General features: G+C 45.8%; 1 protein-coding gene and 1 pseudogene across 1 annotated transcript in view; both read right to left on the reverse strand.

Moving 5' to 3' along the window:
- The window catches only part of LOC126285088 (uncharacterized), a 72,792-nt gene that overhangs the window by 39,862 nt on the left and 12,285 nt on the right, over positions 1–20,645 (reverse strand). The window contains 2 exon segments of the mRNA XM_049984413.1: positions 6,460–6,600; positions 16,454–16,708. Coding sequence (XP_049840370.1) covers positions 6,460–6,600; positions 16,454–16,708 — 396 coding nt within the window.
- LOC126285700 (5S ribosomal RNA) lies at positions 9,500–9,617 on the reverse strand (annotated as a pseudogene).

Here is a 20,645-nt window from a genome sequence, read left to right on the forward strand (position 1 = left end):
TGACCAATCATAGTAAAACATTTCTTTCTATGGCAATTGCTAAATAAATAAATTTAGAAAAGTATCAACTATAAAATTACTCCTTCTGAAATTACCGATTAATTTGTGTTCTACTCACGATTTATTAGTACCATAAACTGACTGCTCATTTAATTATAGTAAATCCCCTGTATACTTTAACTGGTACTTCGTGAATAAACAAAACAATTTTCATTTACTTCTGTTCTTCTTCACTCATACAACACTCACACTGCTAATTACTACACATATAAAACAATTATAATTATGCAAATACATTAAATATTAGCGAAACGCCCGCATCTCGTGGTCGTGCTGTAGCGTTCTCGCTTCCCACGCCCGGGTTCCCGGGTTCGATTCCCGGCGGGGTCAGGGATTTTCTCTGCCTCGTGATGGCTGGGTGTTGTGTGATGTCCTTAGGTTAGTTAGGTTTAAGTAATTCTAAGTTCTAGGGGACTGATGACCATAGATGTTAAGTCCCATACTGCTCAGAGCCATTTATTAGCGAAACATAACTGTACAACATTGTTTTGACTACGACTGCTAGCAATGTCCGTCAACTGCTGAACTCTGCCGCCTACTGGTACAACTACGTGCAGCTCCGTAACTCAGGTCCATGTCAGATGGTGACATCTATCGATGACTCATGCCTATAACGATATAGTCCTAACAAGTGACAGGAGCGATGCGAAGGCGCTACGCTTCAACTTCCAGCATGGAATCTGGGTGATGTGGATGTCAAGAGTCACGCAAAAGCTAGGCAGATATATATACTCCTGGAAATTGAAATAAGAACACCGTGAATTCATTGTCCCAGGAAGGGGAAACTTTATTGACACATTCCTGGGATCAGATACATCACATGATCACACTGACAGAACCTCAGGCACATAGTCACAGGCAACAGAGCATGCACAATGTCGGCACTAGTACAGTGTATATCCACCTTTCGCAGCAATGCAGGCTGCTATTCTCCCATGGAGACGATCGTAGAGATGCTGGATGTAGTCCTGTGGAACGGCTTGCCATGCCATTTCCATCTGGCGCCTCAGTTGGACCAGCGTTCGTGCTGGACGTGCAGACTGCGTGAGACGACGCTTCATCCAGTCCCAAACATACTCAGTGGGGGAAGATCCGGAGATCTTGCTGGCAAGGGTAGTTGACTTAAACCTTCTAGAGCATGTTGGGTGGCACGGGATACATGCGGACGTGCATTGTCCTGTTGGAACAGCAAGTTCCCTTGCCGGTCTAGGAATGGTAGAACGATGGGTTCGATGACGGTTTGGATGTACCGTGCACTATTCAGTGTCCCCTCGACGATCACCAGAGGTGTATGGCCAGTGTAGGAGATGGCTCCCCACACCATGATGCCGGGTGTTGGCCCTGTGTGCCTCGGTCGTATGCAGTCCTGATTGTGGCGCTCACCTGCACGGCGCCAAACACGCATACGACCATAATTGGCACCAAGGCAGAAGCGACTCTCATCGCTGAAGACGACACGTCTCCATTCGTCCCTCCATTCACGCCTGTCGCGACACCACTGGAGGCGGACTGCACGATGTTGGGCCGTGAGCAGAAGACGGCCTAACGGTGTGCGGGACCGTAGCCCAGCTTCATGGAGACGGTTGCGAATGGTCCTCGCCGATACCCCAGGAGCAACAGTGTCCCTAATTTGCTGGGAAGTGGCGGTGCGGTCCCCTACGGCACTGCGTAGGATCCTACGGTCTTGGCGTGCGTCCGTGCGTCCGTGCGTCGCTGCGGTCCGGTCCCAGGTCGACGGGCACGTGCAGCTTCCGCCGACCACTGGCGACAACATCGATGTACTGTGGAGACCTCACGCCCCACGTGTTGAGCAATTCGGCGGAACGTCCACCCGGCGTCCCGCATGCCCACTATACGCCCTCGCTCAAAGTCCGTCAACTGCACATACGGTTCACGTCCACGCTGTCGCGGCATGCTACCAGTGTTAAAGACTGCGATGGAGCTCCGTATGCCACGGCAAACTGGCTGACACTCACGGCGGCGGTGCACAAATGCTGCGCAGCTAGCGCCATTCGACGGCCAACACCGTGGTTCCTGGTGTGTCCGCTGTGCCGTGCGTGTGATCATTGCTTGTACAGCCCTCTCGCAGTGTCCGGAGCAAGTATGGTGGGTCTGACACACCGGTGTCAATGTGTTCTTTTTTTCATTTCCAGGAGTGTATATAAAATTTATGGGGCACCGACTGGGCTAAATAGAAGGCAGCAGATCTTGTGTCGCAAGTGGCAGACCAGAGCTGGAAAATTAGGCGCGGAGGGGAGGCCACCAGGAGCATACTATGTCCATTGTATCTCCTGCTCCTTACAGTATTTGTTGAATGTCTTTCACTAAAAGTAGAATCGGTATCGGTGGCCTTGTTGATTAACAGATTGGAAGTGGGTGTCGTTAATTATTGTCAGTCTTAATGTTTGTATCTGCACATTCGCTATATGTTATTCAAAGGTCTTTTTGAGGGTCGTTAATAGGTAACGAATGAAGTGTAATGCTCAGTGAATGTGATGATGACGCTACAGTATACACTGATCAGCCAGAACATCATGACCACCTACCGAATAGCTTGTATGTCCACCCTTGCCAAGGATAACAGTGGCGACGCGTCGTGGCATGAAAGAAAAGATGTCTTGGCAGGTCGCTGGAGGAAACTGGCACCACAACTACACAAACAAGTTGTCTAATTCCTGTCAATTTCGGGGTAGGGGAGCATGAGCTCTGAAGCCACGTTCAATCACATCCCAGATGTGTTCGATCGGTTTCAGATCTCGTGAGTTGGGAGGGGGGGGGGGGGTGGGCAGCACATCAATCGGAACTCGCCACTATTTTTGCCGGACCAATTCATCACACTGTTGGCCTTGTGACGAGACGCATTATCTTGCTGAAAAAAAACAACAAGATCGTCATGAAGGGGTTCACGTTGTCTGCAACCAGTGCACGATAGTGCTTGCCTTGCACGTTCTCCGTTGCACCCGTGGATGCCCTTGTGAATGTTTCCTAAAGCATAATGTAGCAGCCACCAGCGTGTCTCCACCCGCGATACAGATGTCAAGGAGCTTTTCCCCTGGAAGACGACGGATCCGCACCCTCCCATCAGTATGATGAAGAAGGTATTGGAATTCATCGGACCATTCAACGCTCTGCCACTGCGCCAACCTCCAGCGCCGATGGTCACTTGCCCATTTCACTCGTAGCTGCCAATCTCGTGGTACACACACGTAGGACGTCGGCTGCGGAGGCCCTTCGTTAGGAGTATTCGGTGCATTCTGTGATCAGACACACTTGTGCTCTGATGTTAGTTCCACCATAGTTCGCAGTCTTTCCTGTTTTACCTGTCTGCCCAGCCTACGACGTGCGACATCTCTAATGAGAAATGGCCGCCTGAACCCACGACGTCTGGACGTGTTTTCACCTTCGTTTCTCTAAGTGTTGAAGACAGTCACCATAGCACTCCTCGAACACCCGACAACTCGGGCAGTTTTTGAAATGCTCGTGCCGAATCTCCGTGCCATCAGAATCTGCTCTCGATCATAGATCTCGCTCCTTTCCAATACTGCACACGGACCGCACGATCACTGATACTGCATGCACAGTGCGTGTGTGTGTGACTAGTTCCTCGCCAGGTGACACTGCTATCGGCTGGACGGTTTTATATCAATAGTAGGTCTGTCGTCACAATGTTCTGGCTGATCAGTGTAATTAGATAACAGAATTCAAAATTAACAGCCTCAGTTGCTGAGTTACCTAGATTTACCTAGGTTTCAGTTGGGATAACCCAACCTTCTTCAGAATTACACTTACTAATGTTTGTCCATAATGGACATTGTCAAACTAAAATTACAAATACACCAAGTGTCGTCATATTTTAAAAACTTAACTGAAGCTGCCTCAGCCCCGCTTCCCGACCGCGATGCGGCAGCCACGAGTGTTGTACTGTGTTACTGCCACAATCAATAGCTGAGGATTCCCTTCACCATTGAAGTTATACCTCCGCCTCCAGATCGCACGATCCCACGACCAGTACTTACACTGCAGCGGAGCGGACATCATCTGAAAGAAGCAGGTTAGTGCATTTCAGATCAACAACCGTGAGATCTCGTCGTGTACAGTCTTTCCGGTACGAACAGAGACTGATACCGGCCATGCCAAAACAAGGGCACTACTGTGTACTTATTAAATTCATAGTTCCGTAAGAAATATCAAGGGACTTCAAAAAGTACATTACACGTCATTATGCAGGCAAGCCAAGTAACTTTTACTGAACGTTGCACCACACTTCCGAGTGACACAGACATGTGACGCTATTGTTTGAACATAGTCAGCAAGTCTTTGTTAACAATAGTCGAAACGCTCCACCAATCATTCAGTTCATTGACGATAGAAATCTGCTCCTTGCTCAGGCAGCCATTCGAGAACCACTGTGTGAACATCCTCATCATTGAAAAAAATCTTTCCACCCCAGATGGTCTTTCAGCCTCCCGGAAAGATGGGAATCGCCTGCTGCGAGACCTGGATTACCCAATCAGCATCAGCCAAGTCTGAGCGGACTTAGCCAAACTGTTGGCATCATTCCACTCCAGCTGGGCGCGACATTGCATCTGGTTCATATATCGCCAGAATATCATGGCGAATCTCTGTGAAATTCACCCTTTCTCACTACAAGAACCGTACTGTCCCGTGTGCTTCAAACGTTGCCATTTGCCGCGCCATGGCGCACTGTGATGCATGTGCTGTTAAGTACCGCAGCAGAATTGCTTCTGCAGGAAACCCGGAAAGATGTACAGTACTCAATGCTGACAATGTGCCACCCTGTTGCACGAATGGTGTTAGCTTGGGGCGACATATATAACTTTCTTTGTGATGTCCTTACGTGTCAGAGTATTGGTTATGGGATGGCATCAGAGAAACTTTCTAGCCTTTAAAAAATGTTTATTCTAAACCGGTGATTTTATGATACATAAAAGTTTGGAAGGACGCTGTGTAATAACGGCATATATAAGCACTCCGGCTTCAGGCCACATCGGGACTATCTGACCGCCGTGTCATCCTCAGATAATGATGCAGATAGGAGGGGCGTGTGGTCAGCACACCGCTCTCCCGGCCGTTACAATGATTTTCTTTGACCGGAGCCGCTACTATTCGGTCGAGCAGCTCCTCAATTGGCGTCACGAGGCTAAGTGTACCCCGAAAAATGGCAACAGTGCATGGCGGCCCGGATGGTCACCCATCCTAGTGTCGGCAACACCCGAGAGCGCTTAACTTCGGTGACCTGACGGGAATCGGTGTATCCACTGCGGCAAGGCCGTTGCACGTATAGATAGCACAAAATTTATATCAAGTTCAAAAATGGTTCTAATGGCTCTGAGCACTATGGGACTTAACATCTGAGGTCATCAGTCCCCTAGAACTTAGAACTACTTAAACCTAATTAACCTAAGGACATCACACACATCAACGCCCGAGGCAGGATTCGAACCTGCGCCCGTAGCAGTCACGCGGTTCCGGACTGAAGCGCCTAGAACCGCTCGGCCACCACGACCGGCTATATCAAGATTTATGTCTTATATGTTTCAAATCAGAATAAATCTATCTGAATTACTGCATGCGTTTGTGTTTCATTTTCTACTCAAGTTAGTTCTTGAACATAGTAGCACATAAAGCAGCATTTCTTCAGTGGGCCAAATAACACAGAAACTGTAAGCGCTTAGTGTGGGCCGAAAATTCTCGATTTCGCCTCTTTTCAAATGATGCAAGGCGTCTAGTGCACTTGACTCCCCAATGACACGCCAACCCACAGTGTGTGGAGTGAGTAGTTCGGGCTGGAGGTTATTTTGTGATATTATGAAGGTGTTTTTCGTACTACAACCTAGAGTCCACTCACTCAAGCTACCGTGTTTATTTCAATATTTTCCGTGACAAATTCTTGTCGTTTCTTTTACTTCTTTGTGATGAGTCTGCTATTAAAAGTCCCGCCGTCTAAGGCGACAGTACCCATCTTCATAGGATTGAACGAATATGTTCTTGGTTTGACAAACACTCAGGTACTCTCTCGTACCTCTTCCCACCAGCTAAATAAGCCAATCTTAATGCCACAGAAAATGTCTCGTACTATTTGAACAACAGGTGACACCTGGCAATCAGCATCCCCGAAATTCGCTGGCTCTACGAGATCCGATCGTCAGTAAGTGGCTTCATCTGGTTAAATAACTTGTTGACTCTCTTCGTCCCCGAATTAAGGCCTTTATCAAATTCAGAGGCAGCGGTACACGGTATTGTGAAAACTTCTTGGGGTGACTAAATTGCTTATTAACGACGATCTACCATTATTGTTCCCCTTCCCTCTTTCCATTTTCCTCTTTTGCCAATCCCGCTCTAAATTCAAACAGGAACGTACCACAGAGTGAGGCTTACCTGCAGAAATCGGTGCATTTTGACAGCGGTGGCGTGGTTACGGGCCCTGTGCCCTGCGAGGTCAGCAAAGCGCCGACGGGACACCGCCAGCTGCCGCAAGAGCTCCGTCACGCGAGTCCCGTCCAGCGAAAACGAGAACATCTGCACAGTAACACCAGGTGCGAGGCCGTAAACTAAGACAGTGGATTTCACTAGCCCTCACACTCGCTCCTGCTTTCGCTGGTGGAAAATGTAATGGAAAACGAAACACATATTATTTATTTATCTCTGTAAATTCTCTGCAGATACAAGACCTTGAGACAGTAACTTGCGTTCCATATCCTCTTACCCTCCTCTACAAGAAACATTTCAAAATATCAATAAATTCCCCTCCTTTCCCTTACGGAACATCTACGGATTTCCATCTGTTCCGTTAAACTTGACTTAACCATATAATCGTTTCCTCCTGCCTTCCAATCTTTGGAAGCTGACGTGTATCTACAGCCCCAGTCTCGCACACATACGCCTTCCACATCCTCTGCCAAAGAAATTTTAATCTGCTCCCATATCCGGCCATGAAATCTTCCTAGAGTTACATCCACCCCCCCAGATTTATTAGAATCCCTATTCTCCTCTCATTGCGTGTACTGTTCTTCTCTTCACTCCTCCCATTCTTTCCAACGACAACTCACTTCTTTTCGCATTTCATGGCATCAATAACTAACCCATATCACACTCCATCACTGGACTCGCATTCGGGAGGACGGCGGCTCATCCCGCGTCCGCCCATCCTGATTTCGATTTTCCGTGTTTTCCCTAGATCACTTCAGGCAAATGCCCGGATGGTTTTTTGAAAGGACACGACCAAGTTCCTTCCGCATCCTTCCCTAACCCGAGCTTGTGCTCCGTCTCTAATGACCTCGTTGTCGATAGGACTTTAATCACTAGTCTCCTCCTCCTCACACTTCACCTCAAAATCTATAAAATCACACCCTTCATCCATCCTTTTATATAGTAGTTCTCATAACAATCACTTGCATCCACAACAATAAAAAATTGTGAAATGAGCATATAACAAAAAATTTTCGTTTTCTTCTAATATATCATCAAAAAAATCGCGTTCCACTCAACTGAGAACAAAAAACTCTATTTTCAGTTAACATTAAAAAATAGCAAATTGTTGTTGCTGTTATCAAAAATATTTCATAGTAACTCTCAACCTTAAACCAACCTGGCTACTGGCTCCTCAATCTACTAAACATCCAATAGAAGGCCAACCCTAGAGAGAAACAGCTAACACAAATGAATGTCCGCACATCACCCTTGCTTCCTTCCGTCCCTCCTCCACAATCACCCATTCTCCTCTCCGCGAATTTCGTCTACCTATCTCCTCCGAAAAAATTCTAGGTCTCCCTCCAAACTCTTTAATGTCATGCCGTCAATCTCACTTTTTTCATGTGCCCCCACATGAATCATTCAAGAGCTCTTCATATTTGGTTCTCTCTTCTTGCCCACAGTGAACACATGTACACTACATATCTCGCAAATTCAACAATCACATTTGCCTCCTCACTTATTTCTAGCGATGATAAGCTGACATTCGTTCACTAACGCATAGCTCTCATGCAATGCTCTCCTAATACAGCTTTAACAGATTCATTAGGCAACGGCCTTGCAAAGTTGGTAACACCGGTTCCCGCACGCTCACCGTAGTTAAGTAACATGGGGCCCAGCTAGAGCTTGGATGGGCGACCGTCCTTGAAAACTGGGTGCTGGTGGTATTCAGGTCACGCAAGTCGCCGAAGTGGCGTCCAATTGAAAGACCTGCCCAACAGCATAGTGCCACACTACATTTATATGTTTAACAGAGACATTCAGTCAGACGACTAAACGGTCTATGTCACGAAATTCTTTTGTTACATGCCACACTTCCTTATCATTTCTAAAATAAGGATTCCCTATCTTCCCTTACCTTTCCGTTCCTAGCCATGACCTTAGCCCAGCCTTCTTACCAGACCCACGTTCATTTATAACACCTACTACGTTTTCCTTCCAGAACTGCTGAAATCAGTAAATCCAGTGAACTGCGCTCGGCGACATGGTCGTCACAACACTACAACACATTGCGTTACTCGGAACAACAGCCTATTCTTTTAGGAAGTCAGCTACAGTTTACAATACAGATTATTAAAAAAAGACTTCATCACCTACTTGCCTGGAAACGAATATGGCAATAGGTTACGGGGGAACGACACTGTGACGGGCGAAAATATAGCACTAATTCAGGGTTTTTTTTTCTCGTGCAGGAATGTAATACACAAATGGGGTTAGCTGCAATGAATAACGTATACATTGAAATTTTAATTGGTGTTTTTCTATTGAAAAATTATAATATTTTCACTGTGTAGTTGGGATTTTCCCGAGGGAGCTCTGAAAGGAGGTAGATCAACGGTTGTCGCTGTAATTCCGGTTGTAGTTATCTGAAACATGAAATTAACATATCAGCCTGATCCTTACAGATGTAATTTTAGTTCATCATAGAGATCTGTAAAATAAAAACAGGGTGAAATTACAAAGATTTGTAAAAACGGCCATTTTTGGCGTCTCGTTTTTCGCCGACAAAAATACTAAATATCGACATAAAAATCGGCTACCTAGAATTGAAGAGAATTCAGTTTGCTTCAAGAGAGACGGAGAACCATTAAAATTATCTGAGAATCGTAGCGTGGGCGACGACAACCTTGCCGAAAAACATGGTTTTGAGAAAAACGCGATTAAAGTTTGGCTAGTATTTATCACATAAAAAAGGGGACAAAGCTTGAAACTTACGGGATATCATCGATGCCTCGTCCATAATATGCACTCCGTCTTCAGGCCACAAGTGGCCCACCGGGGCCATCCGACCGCCGTGTCATTCTAAGATGAGGATGCGGATAGGAGGGGCGTGTGGTCAGCACACCGCTCTCCCGGTCGTTATGATGGTTTTCTTTGACCGGAGCCGCTACTATTCGGTCGAGTAGCTCCTCAATTGGCATCACGAGGCTGAGTGCACCCCGAAAAATGGCAACAGCACATGGCGGCCCAGATGGCTACCCATCCAAGTGCCGGCCACGCCCAACAGTGCTTAACTTCAGTGATCTGACGGGAACCGGTGTATCCACTGCGGCAAGGCCGTTGCGCTCGTCCATGATGGCAGGTACGGACTGTTAGACAAGATCCAACGAAGAGAGGCGCGTTTCATCACGGGATCGTTCAGCTGGCGAGAAAGCATTACGGAGATAATAAACAAACTCCATTGGCAGGTGTTACAAGAGAGGCGTTGTGCATAACAGAGATTTACTATTGAAACGTCGGGATAGCACTTTCTAGGAGGAGTCGGACAACATATTGCTACCCCCCAAATACATCTCGCGTATTGACCATGAGGAAAAAATTTGACAAATTAGAGCCAATAGAGAGGCTAACCGACAATCATTCTTCCCATGCACTATTCGCGAGTGGAAGAGGGTTGGAGGAATCAGATAGTGGTACCGAAAGTACCCTCCACCACATAACATTAGGTGGATTGTGGGGTCTGATGCAGATGTGGATGGCCATTTCTGCTACTTTCACCTGAAAATCCCTCATTTTCGTCCTCAAAGCCATTTTCGTCGTTGAGAGCATCGCCGCTGGCGTCTTTATCTTCACGGAATCGGCGCAGTTCATCGCCGGTTTTGATTTGAAGGGCATTTGTCAAGTGCGTTAATGCAGTGTGGCCTACATTGAATAAACATACAGCCAAATTTGAAGCAATGTTGACAATTTCGCTTCGGCTGCATCTTATGTTTGGAGCTTATCGCCAAATGATATTGACACTTTAGTACACATTTTGAGTAAAACCGCCAAAACAACGCTCCAGCAAGTCAGGTTTACTCAAATCGGTATAAATAGGGAGCGTGAATGGGGAACCGGTTCTCTAACAGCGAGGCGTGCCGTGCCCGCTCTGCTTCAAAGGCTCACAGAAACGTTACATTTCAGAGTTCGCGCATTTTATTTTGCGGGATAATTCTTCAATGTATATACATTCGAATTCCGTAATAATAAAAAATCGAGTTTTTTCGGCCGTCACCCTGCCGATCTCCCTTAAAGCAGAACATGGAATGGCAGAATAAACTGAACGAAACTAAAAGCAATACAATAAGCAATACAATCTCTCTGATGATGGAATAATGTCCCATTCAGAGCCAGCGAACATTATTTTCCTTTTGTCATAAAGATTTTCAGTTATAGATCACATATGCACTTTATGAAGATTGGCGATTTCGGAGTGTACATGCTGTACACGAAAATTACGACAAGATTATTTTTGTATCGAGCAGTGGAAAAAATTTATCTGAATCTGACTCTGAATCCCGGAATCACAATAAAGTGCATAAGGAATCATTGGTTGAAAATATGCTGCCCTACGAGGAAAAACTGTAGCGCCCAAAAGACATGGTAGGATGTCAACGTAATTTTGTACACGCACACAGTATCGTTGGATGTGTAAATGATGAGCTACAGTTGTGTGGGACAGGTAGAACGTTGACCAGAGTGCAATGTGTTGTTTGCGTTTAGTGTTCTTACCAGGCCTGTTAGGGTATACGAGGGGTGTGAAGAGCGTCAGATGTTGAGAGAGTGCTGTGAGCGAAACGGAGATGCTGCGCACTGTTGTGAGACAGCGTTATCAGCGATTGACGGAGTTTGAGAGAGGCGTCACTATTGCACTCTCCATTTGGCGGGCTTATCTAATACGTCAATATCAAGATTTATGGGACATTTGTATGTGACAGTGGGCCACTCTTGTATTATTTTAGAACTTGAGGGCAGGTGTGGTGAGTTTCCGGGTTCCGCTCAATAGGTCAGGAGTCCGCTACATACAGGATTCAGCTACACGGGTAACGGGGACTGTGTGGAAGAGACTGGGTGGTTTTTTACTTTACAGGGTCTCAGGGAACCACAGAAAGGGCGTCCTTCTAAAAGTGGACAGGTAAAACACAGTAACTTGTAGAAACCATCGGTATTGTAGTTGTAATTAGTCATAGCTGAGTTGGGAAAGAACCATAGCTCCAAGACATAATAGAAAGCACTGAAGCTCAACTAGTTATAGGTACAGAAAGTTGGCAAAAGCCGGGAATAAATTCCGCCGAAATTTTTTTAAACGATCTAACAGTGTTCAGAAAGGATATTTTAAATACAGTTGGTGGTGGAGTATTTATTGCTGTCAGAAGTAGTTTGCCTTATAGTGAAATTGAGGCAGATAGTTCCTGCGAAATAGTATAGGCAGAGGTTATGCTTAGGAATCGGACTGAACAATTAATTGGATCGCTTTACCGACCCCCAGACTCAGAATATATAGTTGCTGAACAGTTCAAAGAAAACTTGAGTCTCATTTCAAATAGGTACCCCACCCACACAGTTATAGTCGGTGGTGTCTTCAACGTACCCTCGATATGCTGAAAACATTATACGTTTAAAGCTGGTGACAGGCATAAAACGTCATCCGAAACTGTGCTGAATGCTTTCTCAGAAAATTATTGTGAACAATTAGTTCATGAGCCCACTGGAAGCGTAAATGGTTGCGAAAACATACTTGACCTCTTAGCAAAAAATAATCCTGAACAAATAGTGATTATCGTAACGAACATAGGAATTAGCGTCCACAAGGCAGCTGCTATTAGGCTGAATTCCATAACACCTACAACAATAAAAAAACGCAAAGTATATATATATTTAAAAAATCTGATAAATGTGCTCTTAACGCCCTTTTAAGATAGTCTTCCGATCTGGTCCTGTAAAAGAAGAAAAGTGGTGGAATGATTTCAAGGAGACAGTATCAACAGCAGTTGAGATGTATACCACATAAATTAATAAGTGATTGGACTGATCCTCCATGGTACACAAAAAAGGTCAGATCGCTGTTGCAAAAGCAGCGAAAAAGAGGATGTAAAATCCCCAAGACTGGCAAAGTTGTACAAAGTTCGAAATATAGAGCGTACTTCAATGCGAGATGCTTTTAATAATTTCCATAACGAAACTCTGTCTCGAAATCTGGCCGAAAACCCAAAGAGATTCTGGTCATACATAAAACACGCCAGTGGCAAGACGCAATCAATACCTTCACTGCGTGATAAGAACGGTGAAGTCATTGATGACAGTGCCACTAAAACAGAGTTATTAAACTCGGTTTTCCCAAACTCCTTCACCAAATAAGACGAAGTAAATATTCCTGAATTCCAATCAAAAACAACTGCGAAGATGAGAAACATTGAAAGAAATATACCCTCGGTGACTCAAAGGAGCTTAAATCACTTAATAAAGGCAAGGTTTCTGGTCCAGATTGTGTACCAGTCAAGCTCCTCTCAGAGTATGCTGATACAATAGCTCCATATTTAGCAATTATATACAAAGATCCATACCTAATAGACCGGAAAATTGATCAAGTCACACCAATACCCAAAAAGAAAAGTAGGAGTAATCCATGGAATTACAGGCCCATATCACTAACGTCGATTTGCAGTAGGGTTTTGGAACATATACAGTATTCGGACACTATGAAGTTCCTCGAAGAAAATGATTTATTGACACATAGTCAGTATGAATTCAGAAAATGTCGTTCTTGCGAAACACAATTAGTTCTTTATATTCATGAAGTAATGAGTGCTATCGACAGGGGATGTCAAATTGATTCCATATTTTCAGATTTCCAGAAGTCTTTCGACACCATACCTCACAACTGTCTTCAAACCCAGCTGCGTGCCTATGGAATATCTCTTCAGTTGGCGACTGTTTCCTGATTTGCTGTCAGAAAGGTCACAGTTCGTAGTAATAGACGGTAATTCATTGAGTACGACAGAAGTAATATCCGGCGTTCCCCAAGGAAGTGTTAAGGGGCTCTATTGTTCATGACCTGTATTAACGATATGGGAGACAATCTTAGTAGCCGTCTTAAATTGTTTGCAGATGATGATGTCATTTACCGTCTTGTAAAGTCATCAGATGACCAAAACGAATTGCAAAATGATTTAGATAAGATATCCGTATGGTGATAAAAGCGAAAATTGACCCTCAATAAATAAAAGTGTGAAGTTACACTTAAGTACTATAAGAAATACACTAAATTTCGATTACGCGATAAGTCATACAAATCTAAAGGCTGTAAATTCAACTAAATACTTGGGGATTACAATTACAAATAACCTAAATTAGAACGATCACATAGATAATGCTGTGGGTAGAACAAACCAAAGACTGCGATTCATTGGCAAAACACTTAAAAGGTGCAACAGGTCTACTAAAGAGACTGCTTACACCACGCTTGTCCGCCATATTCTGGAGTATTGTTGTGCGTTGTGGGTTCAGCATCAGGTGGGACTGACGGATGACATCGAAAAAGTACAAAGAAGGGCGGCTCGTTTTGTATTATCGCGAAATAGGGGAGATAGCGCCACAGACATGATATGTGCATTGGAGTGTCAATCATTAAAACAAAGACGTTCTTTGCGACGGGATCTTCTCATGAGATTTTAATGACCAATTTTCTCCTCCGATTGCGAAAACATTCTGTTGGCACCCACCCAGATAGGGAGAAATGATCACCACGATAAAATAAAAGAAATTAGGGCTCGCACAGAAAAATTTAAGCGCTCGTTTTTCCCGCGTGCCATACGACAGTGGAACGGTAGAGAGACAGCTTGAAGGTGGTTGATTGAACCCTCTGCCATGCTCTTTATTGTGGATAGCAGAGTAATCACTTAGATGTAGATGTATATGAAAAATCGGAAAATAGTCACAAACTACGGTGTGCACACATTTTATTCAACATTAAACGTCATTGCAGATATTTGGATTTAAGTTGCGACGTGTTCGATATGCCTGCCATCACTGGCGATGATGTGGCGCCGACGAATAGCGAAATTCTGCGTGATTACTGAAGGTGTCGCAATATCGATGCTGTCGATGACCTCCTGAAGGCTGTTCCCAGCTCATCAATGGATTTGGGCTTATTGGTGTACACCTTGTCTTTAATTACAGCCCCACAAAAAGTAGTCGCATGTATTAAGATCTGGGGAATACGACGGCTAATCGAGACCTACGCCAGTGGCCTCTTGCTACAACAGAGCCAGAATGCGGTCCCCAAAGAGCTCCTCCGGGATGATAGAGTCGAGTTCTGTCTTCCATTAAACACATCTTGGCGAAATCAGAGTCACTTTGGATAACGGGGATGAAATCATCTCCCAAAACCTTCAAAAAATGGTTCAAATGGCTCTGAGCACTATGGGACTTAACATCTTACGTCATCAGTCCCCTAGAACTTAGAACTACTTAAACCTAACTAACCTAAGGACATCACACACATCCATGCCCGAGGCAGGATTCGAACCTGCGACCGTAGCAGTCCTGCTGTTGCGGACTGCAGCGCCTAGAACCGCACGGCCACCGCGGCCACCACCCAAAACCTTCACGCACCGTTTGGTAGTCACCGTGCCATCAAGGAATATCGCACCGATTGTTCCGTGACTGGACATCGCACACCACATAGTCACCCGTTGAGAGTGAAGAGACTTCTCGATCGCGAAATGTGGATTCTCAGTCCCCCAAATGCGCCAGTTTTGCTTATTGAAGAACCAATCCAAATGAAAGTGGGCATCGTTGATAAACCAACAAACGTATTGCCATCATGCGCCGCGGCTAACCATGGCGTTTGAACGTTGCTTTGGAAACCGTTCAGAAGTTACGACGATTTTATTTCAATATAGTTCAGTAACTGTCATCCTATATATTATAAGCAAATTCTCACATGATGATAGATAATCAAGGCCCCCCTTTTTTTGTCCCGTTAATTTTTTAAACCAACATTTCGTAAGTCCTAGTTTCCTGCAAATTGATCTGCGAACAATTTCCCCTTTTGACGCTGACTTTTCTGGTACCGGTTGCCGCGGGTTTCGAATCCGTGCCAGACTGCATGGACCACGATTACCACCAGTTTCTCCAGCCGTCGCGCCGTAAGCCGTGGCTGCGCGCGCGCTTCTGGCCCGCATATAATGTGAGGGCACCACGGTGGAGCACGTGGTCCCAGCGGCCAATAACAACGTATTTTTTTTCTTTCTTTTTGCTACCGCCTTTATCCCGCATTGTGCGCAGGGTCAAGTACGTATTTGACTTGGCGAATTTTTAAGGGGTGGCCGGATGCCCTTTCTGCAGCCACCCCGTACCCCCAGGACGGAAATAGCGCACCCCAGCTGTCTGCGTCTACTGCAAATCGTGAAATGGTGTGAATGTGTTTCAAATGTCTGCGAGTCGTGTAACTGAGGCGGGACGTGGAGACCAGCCCGGTATTCACACAGTAGGATGTGGAAAACCGCCTAAAAACCACGTCCAGGCTGGCCGGCACACCGGCCGTCGTCGTTAATCCGCCGGGTTGATTCGATCCGGGCCGGCGCGCCTACCCGAGTCCAGGAAGCAGCGCATTAGCGCTCTCGGCTATCCTGGCGCTTCCAATAGTAACGTACTCTATTAGGTATTTAAGCGCCAGCCTCTCGCTCAGCAGGCAGTCTGATATTCGCGGTAGTCTATCGACATCTCGCATACAGACAGCGTGTTTACTTGGTTTCCGTGTACAAGTAGACGTTGTGGATTCGTGAGGTTTCGCTTGTGATCCCGTTGCTATTTGCGTGTTGTTGTTCGTTATGTCGTCCGTCATTGTTCGTGATTGTCCTTCCCTGTTCGTTTTGTTTGTTCGCTGGCAGCTCCCGTTTGGTCCCGCCGCACTTTCGTCCTCGGCAATCCTGCGACCGTTCCGATCTCGGTTACAACAACTTTCACATCCGGTCACTTTTGTTTCTGAGAGAATAAAGTCACTATGTCCCTCTGGATCAGTTTCGTTGAATTCAATGACCATTTTTAGAGATGTATGTTTGATTCTGCAAAAAAAAAAAAAAAAAAAAAAAATCTTTGTTTGCTACATTTTAGCAGACGTCAATGCACTCTCATTCACTGCCTTGGAAGTGAGCCCGATGTCGGTCAGGCAGTTATAAGCGACGAAAGAGATTTGAGGGAGATCAGTAGGGGTGTTCACGATGAAGCTGCCGTTGACCATGAAGAGGAGTGCGACGTGCGAGACCATGGCGAAGGCGAGCAGAAGCCGGTGGCGCAGTCGGCGGCCCGGCGGCGGCAGCCACAGCCTCAAAAGTCGCAGCTCCCACAACACCGAAGACAGCGGCCACGACAGCTCGTCCTCGTCCTTCCCCGTCTGCAACACCCAGCCATAAATGCGTCGTCACATCGGCGCTAGTTGTTGCTGTAGCGATACACGTGGGCAACAGTGGAAGAGATGGAGGTTCAAATGCCTCTGAGCATTATGGGACTGAACTTCTAAGGTCATCAACCCCCTAGAACTTAGAACTACGTAAACCTAACTAACCTAAGGACATCGCACACATCCATGCCCGAGGCAGGATTCGAACATGTGAATGTAGCGGTGTAAGGTGTCAGGCAAATCCAGCACCTTCCATGAAAACCCTGACATGATAAGCAACTCCAGTAGTATGTCACATAGCTCCGAATAAATCGTGACATTAAACTAACCAAAGTAATACGAGTAACGAGTTAGCAAATGGAATACCACAGACTAACACAAGAATGCCTAAATGCATGTCATACCTTCCCACCGAGAGACAGACGCAGTTCTGAGGGGAGAAACGAGAACAGAAGCCGAGAGCAGAACAGTGTTAAGCTGAAGGCCCTACGATAAGAGACGGACACCCAAGTCGCCAGCTAACCGCTAGGACCACCCTAGCCTTAAGTTTTAGCGTGAGACTTTTTCGCGTCTCAGGTACGTCAAGGACCACCCCCCCCCCCCCTCCCCCAGCCCATGTTAAAAGATAGAGCCCTCCAGAAGAACAGTATAGATCTTACGAGAACACTAAAAGGGCCACACCAGCTGCAAGATTTAGCGTGAGACTTTTTCGCGTCTCTGTTACGTTCCAAATTTTAAAAACATTGACCCACCATGAAAAGTATAACGTTTATCAATGGATAGACAGAATTTTTGTAGGTGGAGCTTAAGGTTAACATTGAGTCCCTGATTGGTCAGATGAAAAGACAGACCGATAGTTTTTTTAAACCAACTTCGGTAAATTGTAGTAAGGAGAAGTTAGGAGAGAGTTGCTTCCGAGACGGCGAGGTGAACGGAGCTGTGCTGCCCGCGGCCCCCTGACGAACACCGACAAGCAATGAACGCACGGGATGCCGCATAACAGCGCATAAGACTTCACTCAGAACTGCAGAAGTCTCATCTGTTACACTCCCTTTTTGCGTAATACTAGTGTCCATCGTCAATTAAAGCTCATGGTGTTCACATTTGCCACTTGAAGTAAAAATCTGAAACGCGATGATTTTTCTGTTATATAGTTACTGAGAAGCCACGTCAGCCACTGTAATTTACGACAAATTAGATAAGTAATTAAAGATAGTTGAGGGTCACTATAGACCATTTTGATAGTTTTCTCTTTTGTGAAACTTAATTTAAACCTAGACTATAGATGTGATATGGCATAGGTCATCCTTCGATCCATTGCAGAACTTGGAAACCCAATCAGGGAATATTTGTTCACATTTTTGTTGAACGCAGTTGGTTTTTATCATCCTGTATTAAAACATTTCCTTTTATCAATAGTGAAATTTTTAAACAATATTTTGTGAGTAGAATAAAATTTCCAATGGTAAACTCAACTGCTTTTTCGACGTTATTTTACCACCTAACTAAAAATAGGAAAACCTCGAACCCCTTCCACTAAATTTAGTTATTATTGAGATTCTTTTACAGGGAGTGCAGTGGAGCTGACGCTGTAATCATTAAATATTTGGTTATATCATCGCTAGTCTCACTGAACTCTTCTGAATTCTACATGTCATGTGTGGTCTGGCGTCTCCTTACCAGCAACAGTTCCCAGGTTCAAACTAGTCAATGCCCTAAAAAAAACACGCTCAGAGCGTCTTTGCGAGATAGTGGTAGGAAGGCACGATATAGAACAAACAGACACCACGCAGAATGGTAGAGTGGTAGCGCGGTTCCAGACTGTAGCGCCTAGAACCCCTCGGCCACTCCCGACCGCTGGAGGAGAGGCTATGGACTTTCCGATCGGAGTGTTTTCGACCGTTTTGTAGACGCTGTAGGTGCCGTGGGACGTCCGTCCAAGTGGTTTTGCACAGTGTGTGCCGAAGTGCACAGTTTTGCACAATGTCGTTTGCGACCAAATCTTGCCTCACTGTTAGACTTCCGTAAAGTATCTGGCAAGGTGCCACACTGCCAACTGTTAACGAAGATACAAGCATGCGGAATAGATTCCAAGGTATGTGAGTGGCTCAAAGACATCTTAAGTAACAGAATCCTCGACGGCAAGTGTTCATGAGAGACACAGAAATGCCCCAGGGAATTGTGACTGGAGCGCTGTTATTTTCTGTATACATTAATGACATGGCGGACAGGCGAAGCAACAGTGTGCGGTTGTTTGCTGAAGAGGCTGCGATGTTCAAAATGGTTCAAATGGCTCTGAGCACTATGGGACTCAACTGCTGTGGTCATCAGTCCCCTAGAACTTAGAACTACTTAAACCCAACTAACCTAAGGACATCACACACATCCATGCCCGAGGCAGGATTCGAACCTGCGACCGTAGCAGTCGCGCGGTTCCGGACTGCGCGCCTAGAACCGCGAGACCACCGCGGCCGGCTGCGATGTATGGAAAGGTGTCCTCCATGAGTGGCTGAAGGAGGATGTAAAAGTCGTACGACTAGGGCCTTCTGTCGGGTAGACCGTTCGCCGGGTGCAAGTCTTTTGATATGACGCCACTGCGGTGACTTGCGCGTCGATGGGGATGAAATGATGATGATTAGGACAACACAACATCCAGTCCCTGAGCGGAGAAAATCTCCGACCAACTAGGAATCTAACTCGGGCCGCCGGCCACTGTGACCGAGCGGTTCTAGGCGCTTCAGTCCGGAAATGCGCTGCTGCTACAGTCGCAGGTTCGAATTCTGCTTCGGGCTTGGATGTGTGTGATGTGCTTAGTTAGGTTTAAGTAGTTCTAAGTCTAGTGAACTGATGACCTCAGATGTTAAGTTCTATAGTGCTTAGAGCCATTTGAACCATTTCGAACCCAGGCCCTTAGGAATGACATTCTGTCGCGCTGACCACTCAGCTACCGGGGGCGGGCTGAAGGAGGGTACAAGGTGACTTAGACAAAATTTCTAGTTGATGGGATGTACGGTGGCTAGTCCTAATGTAAGAAAGTTAAGTTATTGCGGATGAGTGGGAAAAACAAACTCATAATATTTCAGGACAGAATCAATAATCTTCTGCTTCGCATTGTCGCGTAGATTAAATATCTAGTCTTAACGTTGCAAGGCAATATTGAATGGAATGAGCGTGTAAGTACTGTGTCAGGGAGCGCGAATCGTCGACTTCTGTTCATTGGGAGAATTTTAGGAAACTGTGGTTTATCTGTAATGAAGATCGCATGAAGGTCACTAGTTCGATACACTGGTGGGGACCGTTCAAGGGTCTGGGATCCTCACCATGTGAGATTCAAGGAAGATATCGAAGCAGTTCGAAGGAGCACTGCTAGATTTTTTACAGGTGGTTTCGAACAACACGCAAGTATTACGGACATGATTTAGGAAGTCACTGGAGGGAAGGCGACATTCTTTTCGAGGAGCGCTACTGAGAAAATTTAGAGAACTGGCATTCGAGGCTGACTGCAGAACGATTCTAAGGCCGTCACGTACGGACCATAAAGATAAGGTTAGAGAAATTAGGTCTCGTACAGAGGCATATAGACAGTCTTTTATCCCTCCTTCCATTTGTGAAACAGAAAAGGACACAACCAGTAGCGGTACAAGGTACCCTCTGCCATTCACCAGACGTCGGCTTGCGGAGTACGAACGTAGAGGTAGATGTAGACGCCAGTCGTTCAGCAACAGCGGATGTGTTAGCACAGCCAGTGTCCTCGCCAACAGCCTTCGTTTCTGTGTAGTGTCGTAGGCCTACGCAGTGGAGGCCGGTGATCACGTGATAACGTGCTACAGCAAACTGTAAATATCACACTCAAATTACGTCATTTCTCTTCGAATAAGAGCTGGTAATCGCACTAAAATCATACCATTTCTTTTAGAATGCGTGTTGGCAT

The sequence above is a fragment of the Schistocerca gregaria genome, chromosome 8, assembly GCF_023897955.1.
Source record: "Schistocerca gregaria isolate iqSchGreg1 chromosome 8, iqSchGreg1.2, whole genome shotgun sequence".
NCBI lineage: Eukaryota > Metazoa > Arthropoda > Insecta > Orthoptera > Acrididae > Schistocerca > Schistocerca gregaria.